Raw genomic sequence first — 15,530 nt, 5'->3', positions numbered from 1 at the left:
TGAGTTTCAGAACCAGAATGAAGGAAACAGAGGTTGGTGTGGGAAGTGGTGAGAATTGTGTTGGCTAGGGTGGTTGGCTTTGGCAGAGAACTAAGAAGGAATGTTTGGGGTAGGAGAACAGTGAAGGAAGCTACTCCCTCACTGTTGCACATGTGTAAGGGTATGCAAATCATGGATCAGAGCACATGAGAACCTTTGATGGATTACTGGCATGTGGAGCTGTCCATTTGGGACTCTAACTCTTGAGTCTCTCACACACTCTGTCTTTCTCTTTCTCTGTGTAGCAGTCAAGCAGATAGACCTTCATGTGACCTATCAGTCTGGCCCACTGCTGGCCGTGGAGCCAGCACAGGGCCTTGTGCTGAGGTGGCGTGCCCACGGCATTCCGCTGCGCACGGCGAAGTTCAAGATGGCTGACATGCACTACTTGGCCAATGAGCTGGATGCACTTGGTGGGGGCCCGGACATGGTGGTAGTTTTCACGCTGGGGGCCCATTTCACTACCTTCCCCGTGGATGTATATCTGCGGCGGGTGCATGGCATTCGGCAGGCTGTGGCTCAGCTCCTGGCCCGCAGCCCCCAGACCACCGTTGTCATCAAGTCAGCCAACACAGGATACAAGTCTGTCTATGGCAGTGACTGGCTCTCCCTGCAGCTGGACAACATCCTTCGTGCCATGTTTGCAGGCATGAGAGTGGCCATTGTTGATGCCTGGGCCATGACCTCCTGCCACTACCTGCCTGATAACATCCATCCTGGCAAGGTCATTGTCCAGAATGAGGTCAACGCCTTCCTCTCCTATGTCTGTCCGGGGAAGTGACTCAGAATGGAGCAGTCTTGGTACAGCAGAAATAGAGCACATGGAAAATTCCACAATGATGAGGGATCTTCAGAGAGCACCTTGACATGTGCAGGGGGAGGTTGGTGGCTAGAGCAACTTCTCAGCAACCAAGTTGCAGTGGGTGTTAGATGGGGACATGCAAGGTAATAATAATAATATAATAATAATTTATTATTTATACCCTGCCCACTCTGGGCGGCTCCCAATCAAGTATTAAAACAATGTTAAATATTAAAAACTTCCCTGAACAGGGCTGCCTTCAGATGTCTTTTAAAGATAGGATAGTTACTTATTTCCTTCACATCTGAAGGGAGGGTGTTCTACAGGGTGGGCGCCACTACCGAGAAGGCCCTCTGTCTGGTTCCCTGTAACCTTACTTCTCGCAATGAGGGAACCGCCAGAAGGCCCTCTGCGCTGGATCTATGTCTGGGCTGAACGATGGGGGTGGAGACTCTCCTTCAGGTATACAGGACCGAGGCCGTTTAGGGCTTTAAAGGTCAGCACCAACACTTGGAGGTGTAAAGAGGGGAGAGGATCATTTATGCAAACTGTATGTGGTGGGAATGTGGAAAAATTAGGAAGTTTTGGGATGTTATATATAACAAACTAAAAAAGATGTTAACAATCCCATTTACAAAACGACCAAAACTCTTCTTATTAGGGATAATGTCAACTGAAATAAAAAAAGAAGTAAGACCTCTCTTTATGTATGCAACATCCGCAGCCAGAATTTTAATTGCAATGTATTGGAAAAATGAAACTATACCTACAAAATCAGAATGGCAAGTTAAATTATTAGAATATCTGCAAATGGCAAAAATGACAGGGAGGGTAAGAGGGTATTCAGTGCAAAAAGTAAATCAAGAATTGATTATATTCAAGGAATATCTGAAAAATTACTGTGATAGCAAAAACCTCCTGGCAGATCTTGAATGAGTCTTGCAATGTACAGATAATATATGTAAATTTAATGTTTCTATTTATTTTTTCTTTTCTTTTTATTTTTGATTTCTTTATCAAAATGTTTTATGAAAATAATATAATAATATGGCACTGTGTAAAATATAACAAGTGTAATTTAGCTTTTTGAGAACTTTCGGAAGTCTACTTTAGGTCTTTTTAAAATTTCTTGTATTCTTTTTAATTTCTTTGTTATATGAGATGTGATATAAATTGTAATATAGTATATTGTATAATTTGTGAAATATGTTTAATAAAGATTATACACACACACACACACACACACACACATATATATATATGAATTTGGATATCAGAAAAAGATATTAATATGTTCAAAGACAATTACACAGTATGGAAAGAGATTAAAAGAAATTTGGAAATCTGGGACAGACTAAAATTATCATTCTGGGGAAGGATTTCCATAATAAAAATGAGTATGTTGCCAGAAAGACATTTTATGGTTTATTTGGCAGGGGGAAAGGCATAGAATTAATTTCAAGACATTAACTGATATAAAAGAAAGCGGCGGTTTCACGCTGCCAAATTTGGAATTGTATTACAAAGCTGCATGCCTTTCTTGGATCAAAGAATGGATAATTTTGAAAAAATACAAATATGCTAGATTTAGAAGGTTTCAACAATTGATTTGGGTGACATGCATACCTAAACTATGGTAAGGTGAAAGTTCACAAAGAGTTCATGAATCATGTGGCAAGAAGATCGTTATATTTGGTATGGGCGAAATATAAGGACATTTTGGCACAAAAAATACGCTGGTGGTTGTCGCCATTGGAGGTTATGACAACTAAAAAAGATAAATATGGAGCATGACTGGGGAACCTATAAAGATTTACTGATTGAAGAAGGTAACCAATTAAAACTTAATATCTTTGAGGAAATTAGAGGCAGATTGACAGGCTGGTTACAGTACCACCAATTACATGAGGCTTTTAGCCAAGATAAAAAAGAAAGGCTTTGCAACAGAATTTTCGATATTTGAAAAGGAGGTGATCTATAATGAGGAGAAAACGCTTTCTAAAATGTACAAAATTTTGTTAGAATGGTTGGTAAAGGAAGAGGAGGTTAAGTCAGTCATGGTAAAATGGGCTATGGATATAGGCCACAACATCCAACTTTCAGCATGGGAAAAACTGTGGAAGGAAGATCTCAAATTCATGGCATGCTATACCCTCAAAGAAAATTATATGAAGATCTTTTACCGCTGGTATTTAATACCTAAGAAATTGGTGATGATGTATAGAAAAAAATCAAATCTGTGTTGGAAATGTAACAAAGCAGCAGGAACAATGTATCATGCATGCTGGAGATGTAAAAAAATAGGAGAATTATGGGACACAATCTACAATGAGTTTAAAAATATGTTTAAATTATCATTTCCCAAAAAGCCAGAAGCTTTCCTTTCAGGATTCATTGGGGGGGGGAAGATCCCCAAAGATATGAAGAAGTTATTTATGTACGCCACCACAGCAGCGAGAGTATTGATAGCACAAAACTGGAAAGGAGACCAAATTCCAACAAAAAGGGACTGGCAAGTGAAGCTGATGGAATATGCGGAGATGGATAAGCTGACAAGGCAGTTAAGAGACCAAGAGTACCAAAAAATTAGCAATAATTGGAGTAATTTTAAAAAAATATCTGAAAGACTACTGCGGCAATTTTGACTGGGCTAGAATGACTCGTAGAAAAAACTAATAGAAACGGTGGAAATGATGGTTAATAGAAGATAAATTTGGAAAGGCATAGAACATAGAATTCTAAGGACCCAAGTAAAAGGTGGAAAGAAGTCCGGTGCAAACAAAGTAAGAACACAATAAGTAGAAAAGTAACACAATTTTTATTTTCCTTTTTGTTTATGCATACATGTTCAATGGTGGAATGTTGAGGGATTTCAATTATTTATTGTGAATGTTGACGTGTATGAAAAGAAGCGGCTCCAACAAGATGTTTTAGAGAGAGAGAGAGAGAGAAAACCCTAATGCCAGGATAACAAGAAGCGGCTCCAACTTTAGATCTTATTGCAAGGCAGGTTGGTATAGTCAGCTTCAGAAGATCCTTATTGAATTCTCAACACTGCTCAATGCTCTTACATGACCCCATTGCCCACCTGCAGTTTAAGCCAGTGATCGTGCTCTTTTGGGACAGACTATACTGCTGACTTGCTTTTGCTTCAGGCTCTAGCCTTCAAGCTCTTCATCCAGTCTCACTCTGTTTTCTGTGCTCTTGTCTTCCTCTTCTTCATCTCCCCCAGCACTAGTAGAATAGATCTATTTATGCTCCAGCCAGCCTTACAACCAATTAGATCTGAGTGATGTAGAATTCCTCCTCAGACCACTTCTCCCATCCGATGAGTGACCAAGAATTTCCACCCAGTAAGCCAATCAGAAGTCTAATTTTACAATCCCCTCTATCAGTATTTAAAAGAGCCCAGATTTGCTCAGACCAAACTTATGTAACTGAATAACAGCCAACTGCTAGCCACCAATAGACAGGTCATAAGAAGTCAACCTAATCCTAAAACGGAAAGCTGTCTGTGGACAAATGGTGGCTCCCTCAGCAACCCCTTAGTCACCTTTGGCTGGACTTAACTGTCCAGGGGTCCTTTACCTTACCTTTTACCTAATCCTGAAATGAAATGAAATGAAAGCAAAGGGACTAGGCATTTAGAACTTGTTTTAATGTTATGAAGCGGTTCCCCCTCCCTCATTAAACAACCGAAAACATTTCTGGGAACCTCAGATTATGTTCTGGTAGGTTTGCGTTTATTCTTCCCTACACTGTGTGCTCAGCATCAATTTCATGATTCCAAGCCTAGATCTAAAACTAACATATACACATTTTAAACATTGAGTCATGTTCTTTAGAGGTCAGAAGCTTGAGAAATTGCCTATCAGCACAGAATAATCTTGTCAGGGAACTGCCATCGGAGCCAGAGGGAGAGGGAGGGCTCCAGAGGGGTTCCGGAGAGTGTCCCGGGAGGGAGAGAAGCAGCCCATCTTCTGGGGAAGGAATTCAGCGTAGCACCAGTGGAGAAGGGGGGCAGATGGGGGAATCGGCGAGGTGGCTCCATGACTCCTCGCCGGAGACCAGCGGGGAGAGCACGGGTCCTCCGCTGCCCACACCCTCCCTGTGCAGAAGGCTTCCGCGCAGGGAGAGTAGGCAGAGACTAGGCGTCAAAGAGCTTCTTTGCTAAAAGCAGTTCAAGAAACGCCCACTGACAGATTCTGCCAGCGATTGAGACAGCCACGGGTGAGTGGCTGTCCGGACAGAAAGGGTTCACCCAGGTAACCCAGCCAGGTGTGGCGTTGATTTATGCACGAACAACCCCTAGAACCACTACAAATCTCTTGGCCATTGTTACAATCTCTTTGAAGGCAGGTTAAGGAGAAAATAAAAGTGATGTGAGATTAATATATGAACATCTAGCTAGATGGCAGATAATTTAATGGAAACTGAAGTCCTTTCTTGGTTGGGACAACCTACTCTTCAGAGTGTTACCTTATTCTAATGACATTCATTGGTTTTGGCACAAGATGGATCTCGGTGGCTGCCTGTTAGTATACAATTAGGACCATCTAAACCTGAGGAGCCCAATGCAATTTAAATTACTTCCATGGGAATAGGTATTTCAGTCATTATTCATTTGCACTTGACTAACAGTGTACTCTAATACATCTTTATTTAGCTGTAAGTCCGACTGTTTTGCAGAGAAGACTGTGTAAACGTGCACCTGACTGTACTGTGAAGATTACCTTCTATTAAAGGGATGGGCTGCAAGCTAGGCAGTGCTTGGTTTCTACTGCAAGGTGTGCCAGGGCTCCAGCTTTCTTGGCAATCACACCTATTGAAAAGGAACATCAGGGACATCTCAAGCCCAGCCCTTTGGAGCAGACTTTGAGGGAAGGGCTGCGGGGGGATGGGGAGGAAGGGAAGTTCCAATGCACAAGTCTATTTCAACAGCAGTGTTAGATATCGCCCTATAATTTTAATAGAAATATGAAAGATCTCACCATAGTGAGGAAGACTGTGAGCAGGTGATCTGTCAGCTCAGTCTGCAGTTGACAAGCAATTTCCGGGGTTCTGCTCTTCCTTGTTATGCTTCTTCATATTGCACTTAGACCAGAAAGCCTTCAGAGGACTTCTTCAAGTACAGGTCTGTCCTCTAGACGGCAGACTAAGCCAGACACACAGGTCACCTGATAATGGTCATCTTACCCCCTGTGGGGTGATGTATTTCTAATTTATAGCATTTCCCACCTCTAAATAGGCATCAATACATACAAATCAGCATATGCAAATTGGTGTCCTCTATTTTGGTAATGTATTCCCTCTTAGGATTTTTTTTTAGTGGCAATGGGGTGCGGGTTTTGGGGTTTTTTGCTTAACAAATTTTCCATATAAAAGGATAAATTAGAAGAATAGGCAGACCCTGGAAATATGGGCTGGCATGGTGTATGGATGCTAGGAGAAACTTGCATGCATGAACAAGCTTGATGACAGCTATGCTGTAATGGCTTTAAGGGTTGCTTGTGCGTAAGTTACCGCCTTTCCGGGCTAGTTTGCCTGGTTAAGCCATTTCCCTCTGGACAGCCCTCCACTCCGTGGCTGTTCAGTCGCTGGCAGAATCCGTCAGTGGGCGTTTCTTGAACCTCTTCCAGCAAAGAAGCTCTTTGACGGCAAGTCGCCGCCTACTTTCCCTGCGTGAAAGTCTTCTGCGCAGGGTGGGCATAGGCAGTGGAGGACTTGTGCTCTTCTCGCTGGTCTCCTGCGAAGAGTCCTGGAGCCTCCTCTCCGCTTCCCCCATCAGCCCCCCTCTATCCCTGGTGTAGCGCTGATTATCTTCCCCAGTCGGGGACTCGCCTCTCTCCCTGCTTGGCCCCTCTCCAGCATCGCTGCTGAGTCTCACCTCCTCTGCTAGCTGCAATGGCAGTTCCCTGACATATGCCATGTGGGTTCTGCAAACAGCAGCAACAAACAAACAATCAAACAAACAACCCTGCCTGTGTCAAAAGCACCAATCCTACAATAAACCCCCGTCTGGAAGCATGTTTAGTTTCCAAGCTGCATAGAATTTTTGGTATGGAACATCAGTCACTCATGTGAGTGGCACAAAGCTTGCACAAAGCTTATGCAGCAGTTATATGGTGTTTGCTTTTCATTGAGCATTCATCCTACTTTGCTTGCATGGAAGTTATATGTCTTGCTGTTAATCAGTCATTTATTTCACATTTTTTGGAACATATCTCCATCACTTTCCTGACAGCAAAAAGTCTTTGAAGAAAGCTAGCAAATGGGCATGTGGCACGGAAGATGTTTGCAGAAAATGTTGGTGATGATACATGAAGCACTAAAGTTAGCTAGGGACAATAAGAGAGGTCCATTTTTTTAGCTGATGTCCTAGATAACAGATGAAAGAAGAATGCTATCAGAGACATGAAGAAGCTGATTCTATTTGTGTGTGTGTGTGTGTGTATGAGAGAGAGAGAGAGAGAGAGAATATTATTTTATTAATTTTCCAAAAAAACAAAAAATGAAAACAACAATACATATTCAAACATAGAAAAATATAGAGTTGACTTCCCCCTGTTCCCTTCCCTGGTTGCATTGTTTATCATCATACTGGATGTCCATTTTAAATTATAAAATCATTATATTTTTTAAATCGTATTTAAATCGTGCTAGTGTATTAACCTGTATACATTGCTTCTGTATATATGCAATAATGTCCTTCCAATCTTCTTTAAATGCATCATCATCTCTTCCTTTTAATTTCAAAGTCACTTTTGCCATTTCAGGATATTCCATTAATTTCTCTTGCCAATCTTCTTTAAATGGGACACCTTTGAAGAAGTTGATTCTAAACTTTTCCTAAAACCACCACTATATTCTAATGAAACAAACTAATCATAATTAAGGGTATCAAATTAGGGGTATTGCAATAATGCCCAGCATGCCAGCAAACAAACGAAGGCTGTTCAGCCTGCGAATTAAGTCACGTTTCCAAACAGAGATAGACTAGAAATATTGGCAATTGTTACCAGAAAAGGTTAAGTCAACGTTTGTTTGTTGTTGAAATTCTGTCCCCAGGGAACACAGTTTAGACATTTCCATGCTGGAAGTAAACACAAAAAAGGTCAAAGCAATTAACAGATAAAAAAAGATTTCTAGGCCAAACTAACGGTGATTGTAAGAGATCCATTTTGGATCTCCCACTTTAAAAGAAAGAAAGAGAAAGAAAAACAACTAAATGTAACAGCTTTGGACCAGAGAGAGGCAGTTCTTGGGGAGAGGGGGTTGGCATCTTTCCCTATGCCATCTTCACAATTCTTATTGCTGTTAACAGGGATGTGACCAGGATTTCCTGAGCCTGGTACACTGTATCTGGATTGGGCTCCCTGCAGTATATTGCCAAGAACTGCTGCTTGTGTATATATATTAACTTAATCTAGCCTACCTCACAGGGCTGTTGCAAATATGAAAGGGGAGGGGTGGAAAATGAACACAACTTTGAGTTACTGTGTGGAAAAGCAAGATACAAATAGTAACTCCCTTCTTACTGTACTCAAACCTTGTTTTAAACTGCTACTTCCCCAACCTCAGTGTCCCCCTATGCTTGCTCTACTCAGACCTCTGCCTTAGTTTAAAATTGTTCCTTCCCCCCTCTCAGTTTCTCTCTAACCCTAATTTATTCTAACTTCTGCTGTTGTTTGAAACTGCCATTATAACCTGTGACCCTCCATCTTCTGCCTTCTCTTTTCCTCCCCTCCCCTCCCCTGACTTCATGCAAATCCAGGATTGTGATGCAGAACAACAAATTCTGCATTGGTGGCTATGCAATGATAGCCTTACATTTTTTTAATATAGGAAGACACACACACACACACACACTCTACATACTAGTATAGTATATACCGGTACCTCCAGTTTGAGAAAGAGAGACATTCTAGACCAAATTGCAAGTCTTAGTGTGACCTTCCACCCTCTCATATAATTCTGATCCAAGGAGAATTCCTAAGCCTTTAATAACTAACTAGAAGGAGACCATCACAATTAGTGGAAAAGTCATGCCTGCAATATTTGCATCACTGCAGATACCTTCTTCTTCTTTGGTGATCACTTGTAGCTGAGTAAGATTGTCTTCCATGAATATGGTCTTAATGGTGTGTCTGTGACTGTGGAGGCCAATTCTGGATCCACACATCCTTCCACAGTGGGGACATACCGTATTTTTTGCTCTATAGGACGCACCCGACCATAGGACGCAACTTGTTTTAGAGGGGGAGAACAAGAAAAAAAAATTCTCCCCCTCTGCTCAGCGCCCCTTCAGTGAAGCAGCAGGAGAAATGGAGCCCCTTCCATTTCTCCTCCCGCTTATCTGAAGGGGCGCTGCGCAGCTCTCCCTCTCTGCTGAAGCCAGGAGAGTCTTGCTTGCCTGGCTTCAGCAACAGGAACCTGAAGCCTCTGGAGCGCAGCGCTCCGCTGCACTCCGGAGGTTTCAGGCGGCTATCCCTGAAGCCTGGAGAGCGAGAGGGGTCGGTACGCACCGACCTCTCCCGCTCTCCAGGCTTCAGCGAAAGCAACGCGAAGCCAAGGAGCGCAGAGGGAGTGCTCCTTCTGTGCTTCGGAGGCTTCGCGTTGCTATCGCTGAAGCCAAGGAGCCTGCATTCGCTCCATAGGACGCACACACATTTCCCCTTAATTTTTGGAGGGGAAAAAGTGCGTCCTGTAGAGCGAAAAATATGGTAGGTTTCCGGGCAGAAACTGATCACGGTGAGGATTTGTCATAGGTGCCTTCTTCTTAGCTTGTTTCTCCCTTTCATCCTGAGTTTGGGCTTCTTCAAAGTCCATGACAGCTTTGGTAGAGGCTATTCTTCAATTGGAGAGCTTGCAGGCATGGTCTAGTCACTCCATCTTTCATACTTCAAACAATGGGATCTATTCATCAATGGAAGGCAAAATATAAGGCTCAGTGGCCTACAAACTGAAGATTTCTGTTCCAGGCACTATTTTTTTTTATATGCAATAAAGATAGGAATTTTAATGCCATGGATTATCTTTTTGCATTTCAGAACAGAATTCTGATGTCCAAGTCCCACACATATCTCATACGTAAGTAGAGGCTGCAAAAACTCTGCCTGTCCTTAGAGGTACTTGGTTATTTATTTTTATATGTTGGAAGGCAGAACTTTGGCTATGAAAACAGGTCCTGGGACTGAGCCCTAATAACCTTCATGATACATCAAGTCATGAAAATCAAGCCATGCTTCCCAAACTCACCTAGCTATGTTTACCATACTGTATTTTTCGCTCTATAGGATGTACTTTTTCCCTTCCAAAAATTAAGCGGAACTGTGTGTGCATCCTATGGAACGAATGCAGGCTCCTTGGCTTCAGCGATAGCAATGCGTAGCCTCCGAAGAGTAGAGGGAGCACTCCCTCCATGCTCTGGAGGCTTCGTGTTGCTTTCGCTGAAGCCTGGAGAGCGAGAGGGGGCGGTGTACTCCGCAGGCTTTGGGTTCCTTTTGCTGAAGCCAGGATAGCAAGACTCTCCTGGGAGAGAGGGAGAGCTGCGCAGCGCCCCTTCAGCAAAGCGGGAGGAGAAATGGAAGGGGCTCCGTTTCTCCTGCCGCTTCGCTGAAGGGGCGCTGAGCAGAGAGGGGGATAATTTTTTTTCTTGTTCTCCCCCTCTAAAACAAAGTGCGTCTTATGGTTGGGTGCATCCTATAGAGCAAAAAATACGGTTTCACAATTTCCCCTGTATTTTTCACAGGCTCATAACCAACCTGCTCATTTTTTGTCTTTTTGACAACTCTTTGCAGCTTTACATGGTGTCAAATCTCTTAGGAGATTTGTTGCATGCTGTTTTTGTGTAGCCCTTACTCGCTGAAATGCTCCCCAGAGTGCTATTCTTAGTTGTTTTGTGTATGAACCAGGACCTCCTCTGTTGTAAGCATGCAGGCAGTCAGCATTAATATCATGCCCCACACAAAGCAGCTGAGAGTGTTGCTGCCAGACACTCATTGATCAGCGATTGTACATGTCATCGTAAAGAAAGCCCTTTAATAAGCTCAAAAACATATCCTGGTGGCTGTTCTCGAAAAGCCTCAGGTGGAATAATCAGCCTTGTATGAAACTGGTGAGGGAGAAAAACACAATGCATTCAGTCAAGGCAAAACACTTAAGACACTTCATCAAAGCCATGCCTAAGTCATTCTTATTAGTGGAAACTTGAATGGATTGTCAAGATTACAAAACAGCATTTGAAGGGCTATTTATACCTTTCTCAGTACCAGTATGAATTTTTCATATTAAATTGCTCGTACTATTGGAGGAAAGCCAGTGAGCAGTCCAATCCCATGAATGGACTGTAGTGGCTGCAGTACAAGCATTAGGGCCAAAATAGATGTGTCATTCATTGCAAGCAAACAATTAAAGTGCAGGGTTGTGGTTGTTGTTGTTTTAATATAAATAACTGTAGAGGATTGGGAACGAACAGGATTGGAACTGTGGTGTGCCAGGGTAGAGGAAGATGCTATGATCCCAACACCTCTCTCCAAGCTGCTTTTAAGCCCAGGAGAGTTCCTATTGCTATCATCAGTGCACACTAATTGCTTCGGGGTTCCCGCAATGTGGTCCACAGCCATCACGGTGCAATAGATGTCTCTCTTGGTGCTAGCTGAATCCTCCTGCACCTCCAATTCTTTAAAACAAAACAAAGAGGTGTTGGGCTTGTTATTGCTTGAAGGGGGATTTCTCCTCTTTTGGGGAATTGTTTTTTTGTTTTTACACGGGTGTAGGTGTTTTGCTTCTGTGTGTGGGAGAGGAGTGCTTCTAAGCATCAACAGTTTTTATTCCTTGAAATGAGCACTTTCATACATTCAACTGCAGGATTATTGTAGTCAGGGCGCCATCTTGGCATTGTCTTCTCTTTTGTATTAGTGTTTTGTGCTAATATTCAATGCATTTCAAACCTGGGCAGAGAGCGGTGAGTCACAGTGTAATTTGGAATAGAAAAACAGCAGACAGTGGAAAGGTCAAATGTTGCCACTTTCTCTTATCATTTTTCCATTCTAAATTCTCTGCTTCCAAATTATTATTATTATTATTATTATTATTATTATTATTATTATTATTTATTACTTATACCCCACCCATCTGGCTGGGTTTCCCCAGCCACTCTGGGCGGCTTCCAACAGGAGATTAAAAATACATTATTATTATTTAAAATAATTTTTCTTAATTTTCCATTAAATACATCCAATTAATAACAAATCAAATCCAATCCTAATCCAAATCAAGGGGGGGGGGCAAATTACAACCAAATTATTAATTATTAAATTTCAAATGGACTTTCCAAATTCTGGACCTCTGAAGCGATCATCTCATACAATTATAATTTCAGCTTTCTTTTTCCACATTCCAATCTTAAACTCTCAAAGTCCTCAGTCCCTGGTTGATCAATTCTCATCATGTTAGACAGCCATATATCCTTTCATTTGCCAAGTACAGTTATATATATATACACACACACACATACATACATACATACATACATACACACCAACCCACACCCTTCTGTCAATTTATCAGCACAGTTTTTCCTGGCTGCACTCCGGTCTTATCTCCCAGTCTAGGCTGTTGTCAAAGCCTGCTATTTGAAGTTTAATGACGCAGTAAATTCCAAAGTTGTTGTATTCTTAAAACATACTGTTTGCAGATACATGCAACAATGAAGATATAAATCATCAGCCAATTAATCAGCTTTTCCAGGGATCACACAGAACAACCCTCCCGGGCCCTGGAGGGGGGCTGCTAAATACCCGCTTCACCTTTTCTCTCACCCATAATGAAGAAAAGCCTGCAAACAGATGTACTATATAGTGTGGGATATTTCCCAAATTATTGTCTCAGATTGTTGTGGAGTCAGCCACCAAATGTTTTCCACACCCTTGAAAAAGGGAGGAATTCACTCTTTTTTTGTCCTGCATCAGAGCTGGCAAACGCCATCATGGCCACTCCTTTATCTTTTGTCAAGTCCAATTAAAACTGCACAGCTGAATAATTAATTGTAAATAGAAGTCATGGTTTTCCCTGTAGTGATGTATGGAAATGAGAGCTGGACCATACAGAAGGCTGATCGCCGAAGAATTGATGCTTTTGAATTATGGTGCTGGAGGAGACTCTTGAGAGTCCCATGGACTGCAAGAAGATCAAACCTATCCATTCTTAAGGAAATCAGCCCTGAGTGCTCACTGGAAGGACAGATCGTGAAGCTGAGGCTCCAGTACTTTGGCCACCTCATGAGAAGAGAAGACTCCCTGGAAAAGACCCTGATGTTGGGAAAGATGAAGGGCACAAGAAGAAGGGACGACAGAGGACGAGATGGTTGGACAGTGTTCTCGAATCTACGAACATGAGTCTGACCAAACTGGGGGAGGCAGTGGAAGACATTAGTGCCTGGTGTTCTCTGGTTCATGGGGTCACGAAGAGTCAGACACAACTAAACGACTAAACAACAACAACAACAAATAGAAGTCCACCTGTACTCCATTTGAAAATTATATCTTTCTAATGAGGCTCAGCACATAAAAGCAAGTGTAGATAGAAAGAAAATTATAGTCACGTACAGATCACCTCCCTAAATCAAAACACCATGGTTATGTCCAAACGTAAACACCAGTGACTGTGCAGTTCCACAGGTTATTTCCTTTTTCTTCATCGGTCCAGAATACACCTGTTTTTGGCCAAATTTAATTTTTTTAAGGAACAGGTGCCCCTGCGTGTAGGAGTGGCTCTGGAAAGTGCCAGCAGTGCTGTGCTCTTTGACCCAGCACACACACAAACACACACACACACACACACCCTGCTCGCACCTTGATGCAAGCTGACAGATCACGGGTGATTTGCGGGTCTGTGAGACAGTCCTCCCCCACCCTGGGGAGTCTGCCAGGGTTAATTATTCCCATATTAGTCCTGAGTTACTGGCACGGCTGGAGTCTGTTCATGTGGGAGGCAGCCATTTCCCACAGTAAAAAAGCTGGAAGTGAGATTAAAAATGCATTAAAACATCAGTCATTTAAAAACTTCCCTAAAAAGGGTTTCCTTCAGATGTCTTCTAAATGTCAGATAGTTGTTTATTCCTTTGACATCTGATGGGAGGGCATTCCACAGGGCCTGCCACTACTGAGAAAGCCCTCTGCCTGGTTCCCTGTAACTTTGCTATTTGCAGTGAGGGAACCGCCAGAAGGCCCTCAGCGCTGGACCTCAGTGTCCAGTTCGAATGATGGGGGTGGAGATGCTCCTTCAGGTATACTGGGCCAAGGCCCTTTAGGGCTTTAAAGGTCAGCACCAACACTTTGAATTGTGTTCAGAAAAGTACTGGGAGCCAATGTAGGTCTTTCAAGACTGGTGTTATGTGGTCTCAGCTCCCAGTCACCAGTCTAGCTGCTGCATTCTGGATTAATTGTAGTTTCCAGGTCACCTTCAAAGGTAGCCCCATGTAGAGTGCGTTGCAGTAGTCCAAGCGAGAGATAAACAGAGCATACACCACTCTGGCAAGACAGTCCGCAGGCAGGTAGGGTCTCAGCCTGAGTACCAGATGGAGCTGGTAGACAGCTGCCCTGGGCACAGAATTGACCTGCGCCTCCATGGACAGCTGTGAGTCCAAAATGATTCCCAGGCTGTGCACCTGGTCCTTCAGGTTACCCCATTCTGGACCAGGGAGTCCGCCACACTAGTCCAGCCCCCCCCCCCCCAAAACAGTACTTCTGTCTTGTCAGGATTCAGCTTCAATCCATTAGCCACCATCCATCCTCCAACCGCCTCCAGGCACTCACACAGGGCCTTCACCACCTTCACTGGTTCCGATTTGAAAGAGAGGTGGAGCTGGGTATCATCTGCAGACTTGAAAACAGGTATCAGGTATGTAGCAACTGATATGTAACAACACACATGTTACATGTATGCTACAAGTCTTCTACATGTGTCTACATCTCATGGAAACTGAGGCTTCCAGTGGAAGTGGATATGCACGTCATCCATTAATACAGCATCCATTCAAAAAGGAAGATGGAATGGAAAGGTCAGAAACTTTGGGCACGTACAGGCTGCTGCTATTTTTGGATGGGATTCAATCACATCTTGGCAAATTTAGGCTACACAAGTAAAGTTGTTTTGGTGCTCTTGTGCAACAAACCCCTACTGCAAAACCAGACACTTTGCAATAAGGAAAGCGGAGGAAAAGTACACTGGAAGTGTGGGATAACATTTGCTTGCTTAATTCAACATTGTACAAACTCCTCACAAACAAATCAGAATGAATGCTCAATAAACAGCTGAAGTTGTATAACATCTGTGCAAACTTTGTACAAAAAATTAATAATTATTAAAGCTTAAGCAGGTTACCTGGGAGTGACCTTGAAGAAAGGAAGGATGCTATGGGAATACAGGTTGCAGAAGTGGCTTTTGGGGGATCAGTGTATTACAAGTCCAGGCTTCAAAGACGAGGTGGATCTCCAAACTGGGGTACAAAGAATGGTCACCCTTCTAATATTTCATATTTCCCCCTAGAAGAGGTAAACTGGCCCTTGGTTATGATGTGCCTTTTATTGGACTCATGTGCTGGTCATATTTTGTAAAGCTTTCCAATTTCACAGAGTTCCTCTTCAGGAAGAGGTAATGGACAGTTAATGTGAGAAGTAATGAAGTG

At 42.8% G+C, this 15,530-nt stretch overlaps 1 protein-coding gene across 4 annotated transcripts in view; it reads left to right on the top strand.

Moving 5' to 3' along the window:
- Window positions 1-978, top strand: part of LOC310848337 (NXPE family member 3-like) — a 55,532-nt gene extending 54,554 nt beyond the window's left edge. For all 4 annotated transcript variants that reach the window (XM_083747327.1, XM_083747324.1, XM_083747325.1 and 1 more), the window contains one exon: window positions 285-978. In XM_083747327.1, the coding sequence (XP_083603453.1) occupies window positions 285-820 (536 nt within the window). In that variant the 3' untranslated portion in view covers window positions 821-978. The remainder of the gene's footprint in view (window positions 1-284) is intronic.
- Window positions 979-15,530: the final 14,552 nt, after the last annotated feature.

The sequence above is a fragment of the Podarcis gaigeae genome, assembly GCF_964106915.1.
Source record: "Podarcis gaigeae genome assembly, chromosome: 7".
Lineage (NCBI taxonomy): Eukaryota > Metazoa > Chordata > Lepidosauria > Squamata > Lacertidae > Podarcis > Podarcis gaigeae.
Note: the sequence above shows the minus strand (reverse complement) of the source record. Positions and strands in the feature narration are given on the sequence as shown.